Raw genomic sequence first — 15,833 nt, 5'->3', positions numbered from 1 at the left:
CATGGAAACTGACGAAAAGCCAGGTTTTAATAGTCACTTTCATATGGCTGGTGGATTTGTTTTCAGCCGTCCCTGCTTCTGCAGCCGCTGGTGCAATTGTGACACTGATGGGGCCTGCAACAAGCTGCGCCTGTCCCCTTTCTGATGGATTTGAGATATGGTTGTGCAGGGTTTCCTCTGTATGGACCACTAAAGCTTCCTGTTATTGGGCATCTTCAAGCTTTACATCCTTAAAGCAGCCACGTGACACGCATATACTAAGGATACCCAAATAAGGCAAAAGTCGTCACTGATTGTTGATTATTGAAATGGTTTTATAGTGAATGTGGCAGCCATAAACCGCACTTTCTTTTTCTTAACTGCATTTTATTGATCTATTGGCACTTTAATTGCATCTTCTTTGAATCTATCTGTCCTGCATTTTATCGAAATGGCAGCATGTCATGCTTCTAAAACTTCCATTGTTAGAACAGGTTGAGTTTGCTTTTAAGGAGCAAATTGCACTTAAGCTAAGGCTGCACTTTGTCACAGAATTATTCAATCCGCACTCTGCCATTACAAAAGGGCATCAACCTAATGATATCTGAAAACGCCCACCTGTTTACTACGCCGCAAGTAGTCCCAAAGCCAGCAGGCTGGTCCAAGACTGAAAAGAAAGAGTACAATTAATGTGGATAGAAGTTATAGAAAGACAAGCTTGCGGCACGCAGGAAATGTTATCTTATTTAGGCTTGCTGACGGCACAAGAAACAGGGCTATACAATGCGAAGTATTTGTGCATAAACAAAAAAGAAAATGTTCCCTACATTTTAATAGAGTTCTCCATTCTACACATCTTCATTAAAAGCATAGGCCCATCTCCACTTTATTTATGTATTGTTTTGTATAGCAACATGACCTGTGAGGGTATCAGTGCGCTTTACAGCAATAGTACATAATAACTAGAATTAGCAAAACAAGAGAGATACAAAAAGGGACATGCAGACATGAGAGTAGAGTCGACAATCCCGGCAGAGTTCCAGTACGAGATAGAGCAAGTTGTTTAACTGCTGAAACTACAGAAACTTTGAGAGGGATTAGGGTAGGAATTTGCCCATTAGGAAGGTCTTCACTTCTTTTTCTTTTTTGACACATGATAGGGCAGGTTTTCTTCTGATGTAAGGTGGCAGTGAGTTCCAGATTCTGTGGGCAGATCCAGAGAAGGCTCGGTTGTAGGTTTTCTTCTTCCGGAAGAGGGGTGGTTTCCTAACAAAATCTCTGGCACACAGAGAGTGCCTGCCACCTCCGGAGATCACGATTTTCTGCACAAGGTACGCAGGAGAGTTGGAGTGTACAGCTTTAGGAGTGATACAGACCAGTTTGAGTTGAATTCTGGCTTTGTACGGCATCCAATTGAGTGCTTTTAGGTGCGGCGTAATGTGATCGAATTTTCTTGAGCCAGTTAGGAGTCTTGTAGCTGCGTTGTGACAGGCTTTTAGGGGAGCTGTTGAAATCTTTGGTAGGCCCGATAAAGTTGAGCATCCGTATTCGAACCTAGAGATAACTACTGCCTGGACTGCCATTTTTAGGTCTGAATGGTCTAGGAACAGTTTGAGATTTCTCAGACAGCTGAGGTGAAACCTGGCATTATTGGCCAGAGTGTTTATGTGGGCTCGCATGTTTAGGTTTTTGTCCAGGGACATTCCTAGTGATTTGGCTGAGTCCACTAAGGTCGGGGTGCAGTTCAGCGCGGTGATGAAGTTGATCCGTTCAAGTATGTCTGGGGAGCTTCATGGGGGGGAGATTAACAAGAATTCATTTTTTTGCGCATTAAGTTTTAGCTGGTTGTTGGCAAGCCAGTGAATCGTCTGTTTCAGAGCAACATCATTTGTTTACCTCCTCAAGAGAAGAGATTTGGATGTAGATCTGAGTGTCGTCTGCATACATATAAAAGGAGATGTTGGCGATACAAATATTTTCAGCTAATGGTTCGAGATAGAGGTTAAAGAGAGTTGAGGAGAGAGTTGACCCTTGGGGGACACCAATCATAATCGGGGAAGGGGAGGATAGAATATGATTAACTAAGAATCTAAGGGAGCGGTTCTGTAAGAAGGATTTAAGCCACTTAAGAACGGTTCCCCTAAACCCATCCTGGATTCCAGACGTTCTAGAAGTTTTTCATGGTTGACTGTGACGAACGCCGATGAAAGACCCAACAGAAATAGGAGACAAGTTTTGCCTTGGTCTAGGGCTTGAAGGACAGCATCTACTATGTGGAGAATAGTGGTTTCCGTGCTGTGGAAAGGTCTGAAACCAGACTGGCATTCATCTAGCAAGGTGAAGGAGGTGATGTGAAGGCTAAGTTGTTGCTGCATGCATTTCTCAAGAAGTTTTACGAGTAGAGGAATGTTGGATATTGCTATGAAATTGTCTGGTTAGCCGGGTTTAGCGTGACTTGACAAGTTTTTAATGAGTCTGGTATTAGGGAAGCATTGATTATTGCAGTCCAGATGTGTATGATGACATGGTTAGCTGCAGATAAGCAGTTGGATGGGAGAGGTTCATTGAAGTGGTTGTTCGGTTTAATGGTTGAGAGGATTTTTGATGTGCTATGCTCGTCATAAAGATTGAGGATGATCCAGTGGGCTTGGTTTTTGGGTAACGTCTGTGGGGAGTGTGTAGCGCCAGTTGTGAGTGTTACTGCAGGCGGACGATGGCAGTGGAAAACAGTTCGTTGCCCAGGGAGTTGATTTTAGTTGCGAAGAATGAGGAAAACTCAGAGCTAATTAAGAGTTCTGTTATTTCTTTAGAAGTTTTAGCCAGTTTGTTCGATTGTTGTTTTACCAGTTGAAAGAGCTTGCGGGGTCTATTCTTAGCATTTTCAAGTTCTACTCTGAGAATTTTTTTTTTTTAAATACGAATGCTCTTATTGTATGTATTTTTGGTCTTTCTAAGAAGCTTTAGTTGGGAGGAGGAGGGGTGTTGTTTCCAATTCCTTTCTATTAGCCGATGATGTCTCCTTTCGGCGTTTAGGGCCCCGTTGAACCATGATTTTTGACTTTGGTCTGGACTCTTTTTTAGTTTCAACAGGCTTGTAAGTCAATTATATCCAACATTGTTGAGTTGGAGTGGTCAGTAAGTTCACTGACCGTTCAAAGATTGGAGGCAGGGGAGAGTTCTGTCTTGGATCGTGCTACCAGCTTCTCGGCATCTAATTTTTTAGTGTTCCGGATCCATACTTTCGGTTTCACTGGTTGTACTGATCTTTTCTTAGTTTGCAGCCAGTATTTGGAAGGAGATAGCATGGTGGTCAGACCAGTCACAGGGCGCAACTGAAATTAGCCTGACCGCCGTGTCCTTTGAGATGATCCAGCCCAGCGTGGCTCCTTTCGAGTGTGTGGGTAGAGTGCAGGCTTGAGTAAGTTATTGGCCATCCAGGAAGTCTGAGCGTCATTGTGGGCATTCCAGTGAAGGTTGCAGTCTCCTAGGAATATATCATTGGAGTGAGGGAAGGCATTTGCTACAATGATTTCCATGAATTGGTCAATGAATGAGTATTTTTTACCTGGTGGGTGGTAGAAGGTGGGTAGTTTGCATGAGTGATCTGAGTTTTCACTTATGGAGAGTACGAGGAATTCGCAGGAGTTCAGAGGGTCGGAGCTGAACTGGGTACTGGAGAGGTCGTCGCGATGGATGCAAGCGATATCTCTCACTTTTTTAATTTGTCTGTCAAGTCTAATAATGTTGTAGTTTGAAGGTATCTGAAGGTCCATGCAGGGTGAGGAAGCTTCATTGGGCCAGGATCCGTGAGGATTGCCACGTCAATTTCTTGACTCAAAATGTGCTTGGCAATGTCGGAGGCATGCTTCACTGCTGATCTGCAGTTAAGAAGGAGACTCGAGAGCGGAGATGCAGAGAGCCCCAGAGTTAAGCCGTGGGTAGGGGTGGATTAGAGTATTCGTATTAGGTTGCTGCTCTGTTGATGTAGCTGGTAAATCTGTTTGTGTTGATTGAGATAATATCAATCTTGTGTTCGCCTTCCTTAGTAGGAGGATTCAGGGCGGCAGGAATTTCCACGTAGGATTGAAGAAGAGCTAGGGTTTCCTCTTCTGATAGATAGTTAAGTTGATTGCGAGGGCGATATTGTCCATAGGCCAGTGACAGTGGTTGAGTGTGAGGCTTAGCAGGGTGCTGCATGATGACTATGTTTGAGTGTAGCGAGTGAGTGTTCAGAATAGTGCAGTGTTTGTAGGTTTTGAAGTTGAGGTCGGCTCTTAGGTATTGCGATGGAGCGGTCATCATTTTGGTGCCATACGGAATGTTTCTGGTTTCAGTAACGTTCAGTAAGTTTAATATGGTTGTTCGCCATAGTGCAGTTTTCCTGGTGTAAAATTTAAGGTCATTGACAATGGTGCCCTTATCCTGGTTGAAGTCAGGGTCGGAAATCAGTGTCTCAGGGTGTCTTCTCAAGAGATTGTGTTTGGAGGTTTTTGAGGCAGACTTAGTTAGGTTGTGAGGGTAAGAAAATATTATAAGTGTTGCATCCTGCAGCTTTCCGGCATGGTGCTGCCATTCTGGTGAGAGTGATTCCAGTTGGTAGCGAGAAGAATTCTATCCTCTGTCTCAAAGAGTTGTCCTGGAATGCGACAAATGCGAGTGAGTGATGCAGAGTAGAAGGGTCTAGCGATATCACAGAGACGTTCGTGGCTCATTGGTCAGTGGTGAATAACTGCAGTGGGAACGGAGATTGGTGCGCTCATCGGCGAGTCGGTGAAATGTTGCCCAGCTTCTTGCCTCTGGCACGGGAGCCAACCCTCAGACTGAAAACATGCGCGACCGACCAAAGTAGGAGATGACAAAGGAAACGGAGTTGTATGAGGTTTGTGGAGGGCAGCAGCAGTCTGCAGGCTGGACACTGGAAAGAGGTGGAGTAGAGAAGAGTCCCCCAACTTTGTTGTAAAGGAGAAGTGGTTGTCCCAAAATCAAGATTACACCCTAACAGACTGCGATATCACTTATTGAAATGAGGTGAGGTCTGATTACGGGCGTCATTTTAGGGACAGGCATAGGAATTATGAAGATAACCGTGCTCCTAGATGACAATAGGTTTCGAATCGGCATTCAGCACTTGTTTGCTGGATCAAAACACTTTTGTATAACGAAGAATAGTTCTATACTAAACATACTTTTATGCAAAAATATATCTCTATGCAAAAACATTTTTACATGTGCCACGAGGTAGAAATTTTGCAAAACGTAAGAATTCAAAACATATTTAAAAAATTATTAAATAGGCTTTTTAGACACATTTCTCTCTTATTTATCAAAAGAAAAACACTACGGTCAATATAGAAGTCCAAAAACAAAAAGAAGACACTATAAGACCAACATACTGCTCCAGAGACTTAGGACTGTTAATGATGTCAGCCCTCAGTCTGGTATCATAGGCAGGAATGGATCATAGGGCAGGATGTACTAAGCTACGTCCTGAGAGTGTTCTGACTCTGAAGCCTTACCCTTCGCTACAGGAGTAGCCCAGAACTTTGTTTCAAGCCTGTTTGCCGCGTCACCGTGTGGAGAGGATCACCTGTTTGGCCGCAGCGGAGGTGAGAGGCGCCGCTCCGGGACTGCGAGGACCAGCATTCCCCAACAACAGCTGGTCCTCTTCCCGTGTGAGCCGCGCCCCCTCCCAGTGCCACGCCCCCTCTCCGCCAAAGAGAATACTAGTAAGATCAGCGACGCGCACAGCGGGACGCGTGCGGGACGCAACCGGGGCGAAGACCGGGCAAAGAGCGGGCCGTTTGAGGCCGTTCGAGACCGTGAGGAGACCGGGCCGGGCTCCCCCTCTAAGCCCCATCATTCACCTATTTCCATATCATTCTTCTGTATATCAACGTAACAAATTTCTCCTAATCCATCTTTATGAAAATGAATACCAGAAGTAACAAACAGAAGAAATTAAAAAAGGGAGGGATTGGAGAACAGCTTCTAGGTCCAATGGACGATTTTCTGACCAAGGCTAATACTTTTATCGATCAAAGTATTAGTCTGATAGAGGGAAGAGTATCGACAGAGCTCGCAATTGCGAGGCGATCCTCCATGGGACCACTGGCCATAGCAAGAACTCCAGAGGTAGAAAACGCCCTAGCCGATTCACAACAAGGCAACAAGAGGCGTAGTCTCCCGAATAACGTAGATCTTTCAGCCTCTCAACTCTCCCTCTCACTCACCAAATCAGATTTAGAAAAAACACCTGAACTCCTACGCGAGCAAACGCCAGAAGAAGTCAGACAAGCAAGAGGGAGGAGGGAGGGGGCTGTTAAGAAAAGGAAGGATAAGGGTAAAGCAGATATAGTTAACGGAATCGAAACAGCCGAGACAACTGACTTAACTACGCCCCCAAACCTGACTTGCTCACCACCAAGAGCAGTAGACCCTACTAATCATCAGGTTCTAGTACATCATTCCTCACTTAATAACAATATAAATACTACCGTTATAGGTTCACCCGTCATTATTCCCCATAGCATTGAATCAGGTCCTCCTGACATGGTAAACATAATTACCTCAGCACTAAAGTCTTTACTTCAACCGCTTTAAATGAGACTAATAAATATTGAAACCCAATTGCTAATAATTACCAAATCTCTGCAATCTAACTTAACTAGAGAATCCCAAAAAAAAGGAACAAATAATCAACCTGCTTCTTCCCTACAAAGTAAAAAAGTTACGCAAACTTGTCCTGTAACAACAACTACAACCACCCTCAAAAGATCCCGCAGTGGGCAAACCACTTCCGGCAAAAACTATACCACCTCCAAACCCCAACATATTACCAAAACCCTCGGACATAAAAACAACAAAAGTCACCACCCCAGCCCCTAAAACACCAACTGTTACAAATATTCCCCAGAACAAATCAAACCCCACGGTAAATAAAGGTACTACGAGAGGAGCTTTTGAGGGCAGATCTTATATGCATCTACCACCTGAAGCATCGCCATTCGTGGTCGTTATGACGGGTGTACCAGAATTAGTAGGGGAGACAACAGAGCCTAACTGGTCCTTAAAGAATAAGGTCCAATATTGGCTAAACACAAATCGCCCTTCTCCCCCTAACTGGAAAAGCAGGATAGCAACAGTCAGTAGGACCCCTTGGGTGGGACATACATAACAAGTAATACAGGGTGATTGCATTGTAATCACTTTCGAGGACCCCAAAATCGTTGACTACATATGCTCTTGGGAACAACATAATCCAAGTGGGGGAATAGACACAAAGAGTCTTTCCTTTTTTTATCCCAAAAAGCACTATAATAGTCATCTCAATGAACAAGATAACTTGTGGCGTAAAGCAGTTCCACAGCCCTGGGATTTTACTAACGCCAGACCCAAAATCCCCCCACAGCAGAATGGTCAAGACCCCTCCTGGTGGTCGGTCGACCCAAATTACTATCAACAGGACGGCCCATGGCAGGTAATGGGACCCCGTAACAGAAGAAGAGATTGGGAACAATGGGGTGCCCCACCACAGCGGCACTTTAGACCCAGATATGAAGAAACTCCATACTGGGAAAACTGTCTGGGTATTCCAACTATGAACCGATACAGCAGCCTGGAGATGGTCGATTGACCATCACCAGATTCCATCAATGATGAACCAATCATTTTATCTCAGGTCCCGGAAAGGAAAATGACCACAGGACAAGATAACAGGTTACGATCACTGTCTGTCATTTTCTGGAACATAGCGGGACTTCGCCCTAAAATAGATGATGGCTCAGCAGCCCAATTTTTTGAGGATGGCAAAATAATATGCCTTCAGGAAACATGGGCAACAAAAGAGTTACACGTCGCAGGTTACAAAACTCTTTTTTCCCCAGCCCTTCCCAGCACCGTGGGTAGGCCCAAGGGGGGTTTGATCACCTATATAGCGAACACAATCCCTAGCTTGAAACTGCTCAAAAACGAAAATATGCCGAACTTACAACTAATTTCTATTTCAGTTGGCAAAGACACTATTGTCATCCTAGTAAACTTCTACAATAACTTAGAAGAGGATAATTTTATTAAAATTCTTCAGACAATCCAGGAAAAAATCGCTAGGGTTACCAAACTATACAGTAAAAAGGCTACCGTCCATTTACTATGGGGAGGAGACTTCAATATTCATCCCTGCCCATGTTTGAACAACCATAACTGTGGGATAGTGGACGAGCAAGACAATCCCCTTGCTCATTTCACCCATGATGGAAAAGGGGAAGCGATGAACAATCTTCTTACAGACCTGGAACTGTCAATAGTAAACAAGCAAAATCCGGATGATAATACTTTCTACCCCACATACCTAGGGAGGGGTCATGAGACCACTGTCTATTATGTCCTTGCAACGGATGGGCTGAGACAGCTAACCACGGACTTTACCTTATTGGCAAATGATTTGAGCGACCACTCAGCGCTTAGAGTGGATTTGGTCCTCCTAGATCACCCAACACAGACAACCATAATCGCACACACCCTTTCGCAAAATCGGCTAGAAGTGGGCAGACCAAATGGTTTTACGGTGAAATGGGGTAAGATAGACCCAATCCAACTAAGCAGTAACATAATAAAGACGCTATATCCTAACATAATAAAATGCCTAGATTTGGAGTCCGACGATAACACCATCCTTGAAAACTTCAAGATTATTTTGGACAAATTCAAACAAATGCTGACCAGGGAAATTAAATCAAACAACTTAACAACTCCAGGCTGGTTTAATCATGAATGTACCGCCGCATTAACCAAGCTAAAAGAGGCTCTCAGGCAACCAAAAAGAGACATACAATTGATTAAACATCTAAGACTCCAGTACAAAAAGGCCAGGAAACAAAGAAAACAGGAGCTGAAACAGTCCTTGTGGAACGACCTACACAAAAGCTCACTCACAAAGAAAAGTGAGTCTTTTTGGCGGATTGTAAAAACGCCTTTTCTCTCTGATTCTAGCAGACCCCAAATCGACGTAGCGATAGAAGAGGAAATATGGGTGAATCATTTCTCCCATATATTCAAACTAACATCACCAAATGAAGAAACAACTCACTCTCATCCTCCTGTCTACTTTCCAATAAACATCCAGTTTGATATTCTTGAGGTACTGCAAGCATTGAATCTAAGCAAAGGGGGCAAAGCCCCAGGACCAGACGTGGTCCCTGTTGATCTTTTTAAACAACACCCAGATCTTTGTGCCCCTATACTCACTAGAGTATGTACTGCAACAGCGAGATTGGGCTTAATGGAGTCTTGGTCCAACTCCATTATGGTCCCTATTTTCAAAAAAGGGGACCGCCAAGATGTCAAATGTTACCGACCGATTTCCTTACTAGATTCCGTTGGAAAAGTAGTTGGTAGAGTAATTCTGGAACAACTCCAACAATGGGCTGACGACAGAAAGATTTTATCGGACCTTCAATTCGGTTTCAGAGAAAGGTTTGGAACCGTAGAACAGGCCCTCAACCTAAGCCTAATTGTATCCAAGTACATCCACGCAAAGCAGGGGACAATGTACATGGTGTACGTAGACTTGTCCTCTGCTTTCGACTGCGTATCTCATTCAAAGGTATGGACTCTTCTGCGAAAGATAGGGGTGGATCCCCCACTACTGGACTTCTTAAGGGAATTATATACGGACGCTTCTGCGAGAGTGCGCTACGGGACAAAGGGCGAGCTTACCCCGTCATTCAAGGCAGAGCGAGGAGTCAGGCAGGGGTGCGTCCTTGCCCCCTTCCTCTTCTCCCTGTACACAAACGGGCTGGAGGAGAAGATGCTGAAAGGGGGGCAGGATCTCCCAAGACTAAAACCACGCATGATCCCGGCATTGCTCTACGCGGATGATGCAGTAATTTTGGCTCGCACCCCTATAGAACTTCAGAAGTCCCTAAATAAATACGCTGATTTCATGGGTACACTAGACCTGCATATAAACGTGAAAAAAACGTTCGTAATGGTGGCTGGTGGAGGGAGAAAACGAATAAAGAACATCACTCTTAATAACCAAAACCTTGAGAGAACCCCACAGTATCCCTATCTGGGCATAATGATTGACGAGAAACTAAATTGGAAAGCAGCTATCGAGTCGAGGAGACACCTTTTTAGGAGAGCCAATACTGCCTTGATTAGTTTCTCACAAAGGCTGGGAAGGAGATCACCAGTGGAGATGCTACAAATCTACTCTGCAAAATGCCTAGCCACTGCCCTATACGGGGCTGGCGTTTGGGGACATGTTGACGCTGCATCCCTTCAAACAGCTGAGAACTCATTTATTAGATTCCTCTTATCTGCCCCCAAGTGCTTATCTACATATGCATGTCATATGGAACTGGGAATCCCCTATATAGAGGACCTAATTAAAGTCCAGCCACTGCTACTCTGGAGGCGCATATGGTTATCTGACAAGAACATGCTGACCAAGGCCATTTTAGAGGATTCAATGGCCCTGGATAACGCCCATAGAATAGCCTGGCTTACCTACGTAAAACGATTCTTCACGGACATGGGTTTAGAAAGATATTATTTTATTCCACTATCTCTGACTGAAATAAGCAAGAAGGAGCTGAAACAGAAAGCAATGAGCCACCTAGAGTCACTCAGAATTACCCTGCTCTCGAACAAACAATCTGTACAACACGCAAATATGGTACAGTTATCGCCACAAATCCAGCCTTATCTTGCACTGGAAATTAACTCATATGAAAGGATGCTTTTAACCAGACTATGACTCAATCTGTTTCACAGACTAGTCGCTTTCCCGCAAACGAACACTTGGGAATCAAAATTGACCTTATGTCCCTGTGATGAGACTTCCACACAAACCTGTATGCACACGCTACTGTTCTGTAAATATTATCTCCCCCATAGGAAAATCTGGCTTTTCCCACTACTAAAAGCATGGGGTCTTAGACAATGTCGCCCGGCCATGATCCTTTTACAGATGTTAGACTCTGAGCGCACCTGTTATCATATATTGAACTTTTTAAAATGTATTATTAGGCATCGAAGGAATCTTTAAAAATCTTTCTGTGTGAATTATTTTAATGCTGTAAATTTCATATTGCTGCTTCTATGGTTTTATAATGACAAAAACCGAATAAAGAAATTTATATATATACTAAGCTACAATTTGAAGCACGCCATTGAATGTGTGCCACCTTTTCGTCAATCAAATCACATTTTGCAAACCAACCTATGTACTAAGAGGTCCATTTGGAAAAAATGGAGACACAGGATGTTGCAGATCAACCTGGCTAAGTAATATTCATTAAGCAGATCACAATTTGATACTCTAGGTGATTGAATGCAATAATAGGATGGTGGCCTGCAACGGACAGCAGACCACCATCCCGGAGATTGCATTCCAACATTAAAACCTTTTTTGATGCTTTATAAAAAAACACTGTCCATTTAGGAAGAATTCAGGGGGAGCGGGCAGTGGTCCGTTGGAACCCCATATCCCCCCTGGAAGCTGCCAGACAGTTTCTTAGAAGGCTAGGGGTAAAAAAAGAACCACTACCCCTTTGCAAGTCATTTACCACCCCACCTTGGTGGGTCGGTAACAGAACTGAAACTGGAATTGTGTTTGCAAACCATGGATTCACACTGTACCAATTCATGATTTGATAGGAATGCCCCTTTTCTGCCCTACCAAGTTGCAATTTAGTATGGGTCGCTAATCTCATTTTACAATTCCACGACACTATAAGAATAACAAATGGGTTTAGTACATATGAAAAAGGAAATTAGCGGTCACAAACCCCATGATTTTGCTAACCCCAGAGTTTTTCAACAAATCTATTTCCGTTCTCATGGCTTTTTCTTGTGATGGCAGCGTGCGTATATTAAAGACACCCAAGATGAACAACAAACATTGTAAGTAATAGGATCTTCATTAATATTTATACATGATGCAATATAATAGCAAGTTCATCCCATCAATGGTGGTGGGGATTTCCAATGCAAAAAGATCTATGTATCATGTTATGTTTCGCAAGTAGGGCTAAGAGGCATTTCTGCTTTTGCCAGTGTCTGGCAGAGATATGTATGGATCCACTTAGAAAATATAAAAAATTAGAACATTCCCAAGGACAGCAACTGTAGCTTCACGTCTATCAGGTCTTTGTGTGTCATTGCCGGTCATATCCCTAATTCATGTTGTCTGGTTTTGGTATGTCACAGGAAGGCTTTGGGGATTGTTTTCTATGTTATTTTCTATTCCAAACCCATTAATACGTAAATCCATATTATTGTTGTGACAATAAGAAAGTGTTTTGCTATCTTGTCTGTTCGGAGAGGTATTCTAATATTTATGAACGGTAATAAGAATCCCAAAATGCAGTAGCGTAATTAAATAAAATGTCTTAAACATACATGTGGTAACAAGGCCTGAGGTACCGATTTAATAACAAAGTATTTAATACCAATATTAGCTAAAATGGAGAGTGTTTAGGGCGCTGGACAATATCCAATGAAAAACAGCACTTCGCAGCATTCAGAACAATAAGAACCCAGAATTACTTATTAATTTGTTATATAGTTTAAAAACATCCATACAATGGCCATCCAAGCATAATCCAAGAGAGCAAATCCCTAATGCAATGTTCGTAGACATATATAGATATGTCTCTGCATTTGAAAGTATATTAAGAACAAAGGCCTTAGAAACGAATTCTATATTAAAAGAATTTAGGGCAAAGCAGTATCAAACAAAACAACTTATTAGCAGTCTTAGAACATCAACTAAATTTTTCTAGTGTACAACATAATTTGAAACTGCAAAGCAAGCTCTAAACTAGCAATTAAAATCAGGGGGTGATTGACGGGTATACAATTTAAATATACTTCACAATCCATATTTACTTTGGTGTGCTTAAGCCATTTTGTGCTTAAGCCTTTTTCAAGTGAGGTTTTTTACCAGCATAAATAAAATCATTAATTATCGCATTTATTTAAACTCTGTTGCGTTTTCCTACCTGATCTCTTCTTCGGGGCTGTGATAATGCCACTGTATGGGAGTGCTGGCGACGGCAAATATATCAGCAGAGGACGACAGAGCGAAGTCGGCCTTTATTCTGTGGTAGGGCGCTACTTTGGTTGCCTGTTCAAGAGATCAAAAAATGTATTATTAACACACAGAATACGAATTACAAATATGGGAACTGACTAACACTTTACTCAGTGTGGACAATAAACGTTAGCACTATACCACCTGAAACATGCTTATGGAAGTAAAACTGGAGGTGGAGTGGCCTATAGGGGAACCCAAAGTGTTACCCAAAAGGCAGCTAGCCTGAATGAGGTTGGTAGGCTGAAATATTTTGTTTGAAAAACCTTTAGTTTGAAAAGCAGTTTCAAAATATTTAGGTCCTGATTTAGAGTTTGCTGAACGCTGGACATCTGCCAAAAATACATAGATGCCTTTACCATTTTATCTAGAACCATAATTATCAATGCACTCTAGACAGAGCTGACAGGACAGCTGCCTTAGATTAATACCAAAGGCTGAAATATAATCTTTAACCAATACCACTAATTACCAAGACTATGCTCTAGTACCCAAATTGGTAAGCACTGAAGCTATGGCAAAACCAGGTTATATTTATAGTGAGGGCAAGTGTAAAAACAACATTTTGGCGGGGGATTGGGATGGCAAACAAAAAACTCACCTCAACAAATAATCATTTTACAGTAAATGTTTTTCATGAACTATTTCACACTCAATGCATTTCGAAAGAGGTTTCAGTCTATGTACCAGGATTCTAGACCGAAGAAGCTTTCCCCATCACTCTTTCATTCTGATTTGTCAGAAGCACCAGGCTGCTGACAAATCATATCCTGTTAGCCAGACTTCATCTGGTCTACTGGATATTTCAGCAGAGCCTCTAGTCTACGGGTTCTTCATCAAAATCAACAATGTTATACCAGATCTAGTTCACCCTGAGCACATTTTCTTTGTCACATATCCTTATTGACCGGTCCGCTCTTGAGATTAGTTTATGCCATAACCTCCTTATTATCCCGGTCAATGCACTACTTAAAATGTTCTTGTTGGTTTAACAAGCCTTTCCAACGCATTTCTTTAAGTAGTTATTTTGCCTCTGTACGCGTTCTAATCCGGATACTAAAATAGAAATATAATACAGCTTTCATGCACATCCCAAAAAGTGTAGGCTTACAGTGGGTGCAATATATGGGGTAATGGTTGACGTCCAAAAATAAAACTCTAACTTACACAAAGGAATTTCTGAACCCTTTGATGGCAGAATAATGCACAGCATGGGAATTTACAATAGGTTCATAGTGCAAAATTGAACTTTTCATGTTCATTCAACGTGATAACGCTCGAAACCTTTCAGTCTACTCACTTACTTATCAAGAAAGTCTGTTTTTAGTGGGCCGGATGAGCTAGCAGTAAGCAAACGCAATCTAGCCTAACTTTACGATTACCTATTCACCAAATTTATTTTGTACAAAGTCATTTTTGGTCAACTAAATGTAAAAAAAAAATTTCAAGTCATCTCAATGACAAAACGTATAGCTGACGTGCAGTGTGACAAACTAAATTCTATCAGAAGCGGACATGTGTCCACACTGAAAGCTGATCCACAGGCAAAACTAAATGGTGGATCAATGAAGTGATCTGCCACAAAGAGATTAAGAGTTCAGCAACTGAGTGTTATGCTAGAACCACTGATGTATTGAATACAGAAGAAACCTGAGTTGTAAACAAAATGTGAACATGGTGACAATTGGGAAATATAAACAAAACTTCCAGCTAGTAATGAAACAGTAAAGCGTTGTAGATAGAACATATTTCCTGCCTACCACATTAACCAGTACAAACAACACTTAAATTTAAGTGACCAGATAAAAAATGTAAAGTACCGGGTACTAATCCTGGTGCTGAAGAAGGCATGGTGTCCGTGGTATGTACAGCTGAATGGCTGGAGCTACTGCATGTTATCAAATTGAATGTTTTCTTTATGGGGACTTTAGTAAAGAGGTGGAGCTGTATGAGAATATGGTAAGAATTATATTGCTATTAACTCAAAATAAATAGGTGGAGGATATGCTCCCGTACATCCCCCCTACAAATAACTAATGTATCACAACAGGGAACGTGGGCTTACTATACACAAGATAAACCAATTAGTCACAAGGGAGAGAGTTTCCTACATTTTAGGAAAGTTCTCAGCACTAGAACAATTTTACATAACAGGATTTTGACTGAGTGGGAAAGCCACCCTTTATGGAAGAGGATGCCTCACACACATAATAATGTCATGCTTCATCATCTGCATCCTCTCCCCACCCTGGCAAGATGGTACCACCAACTCTGTATGGAGGTCGAGTCCGTATTCAACCTCCTTGCAGACTTGGCGATAGCAGGAAGTTCTTGAATAAAGTTACTGGACAAAGCGGGATCCAGACTATCTAAAAGTTCCTTGGTTATTACCATTATTAGTGAGAATTCTAGGTGTGTATAAAAACACTGTATCAGGCAGGTAAATAAAGAACAAAGGCTCAGACCTGTCTGATATTAGCCAACATGTTTCTGACCACAGTATCTAGCCGATCTGGTCTGTGTCATTCATCAAGGCTCTAGGATCCCTAAATTCAGACAATAGACTCTTTCTATCCTATCCACCTACATTACCAAAGAAAGACACCTAAGTGAATCCTATCTGAGTTTTTCAAAAGGCTTAATAGGTCAACCTATTAGAAAGAGTTTCCAAACAATAGCATTATGTTAGACACATTGTGAACTGAAAGTATAAATTATTATTCTCTTACTAGCGATTTATTATCTTTAGAAAAGA

The 15,833-nt window shown here is 42.2% G+C and overlaps 1 protein-coding gene across 1 annotated transcript in view; it reads right to left on the bottom strand.

The window, feature by feature from the left end:
* The window catches only part of NADSYN1 (NAD synthetase 1), a 217,194-nt gene that overhangs the window by 93,452 nt on the left and 107,909 nt on the right, over positions 1-15,833 (bottom strand). Inside the window, exons 11-12 of the mRNA XM_086959527.1 lie at positions 12,987-13,111; positions 598-646 (exon numbers count right to left, since the gene is read on the bottom strand). Coding sequence (XP_086815653.1) covers positions 598-646; positions 12,987-13,111 — 174 coding nt within the window. The remainder of the gene's footprint in view (positions 1-597; positions 647-12,986; positions 13,112-15,833) is intronic.

Source organism: Lissotriton vulgaris, chromosome 2_2 (assembly GCF_964263255.1).
Source record: "Lissotriton vulgaris chromosome 2_2, aLisVul1.2, whole genome shotgun sequence".
Taxonomy (NCBI): Eukaryota; Metazoa; Chordata; class Amphibia; order Caudata; family Salamandridae; genus Lissotriton; species Lissotriton vulgaris.
Note: the sequence above shows the minus strand (reverse complement) of the source record. Positions and strands in the feature narration are given on the sequence as shown.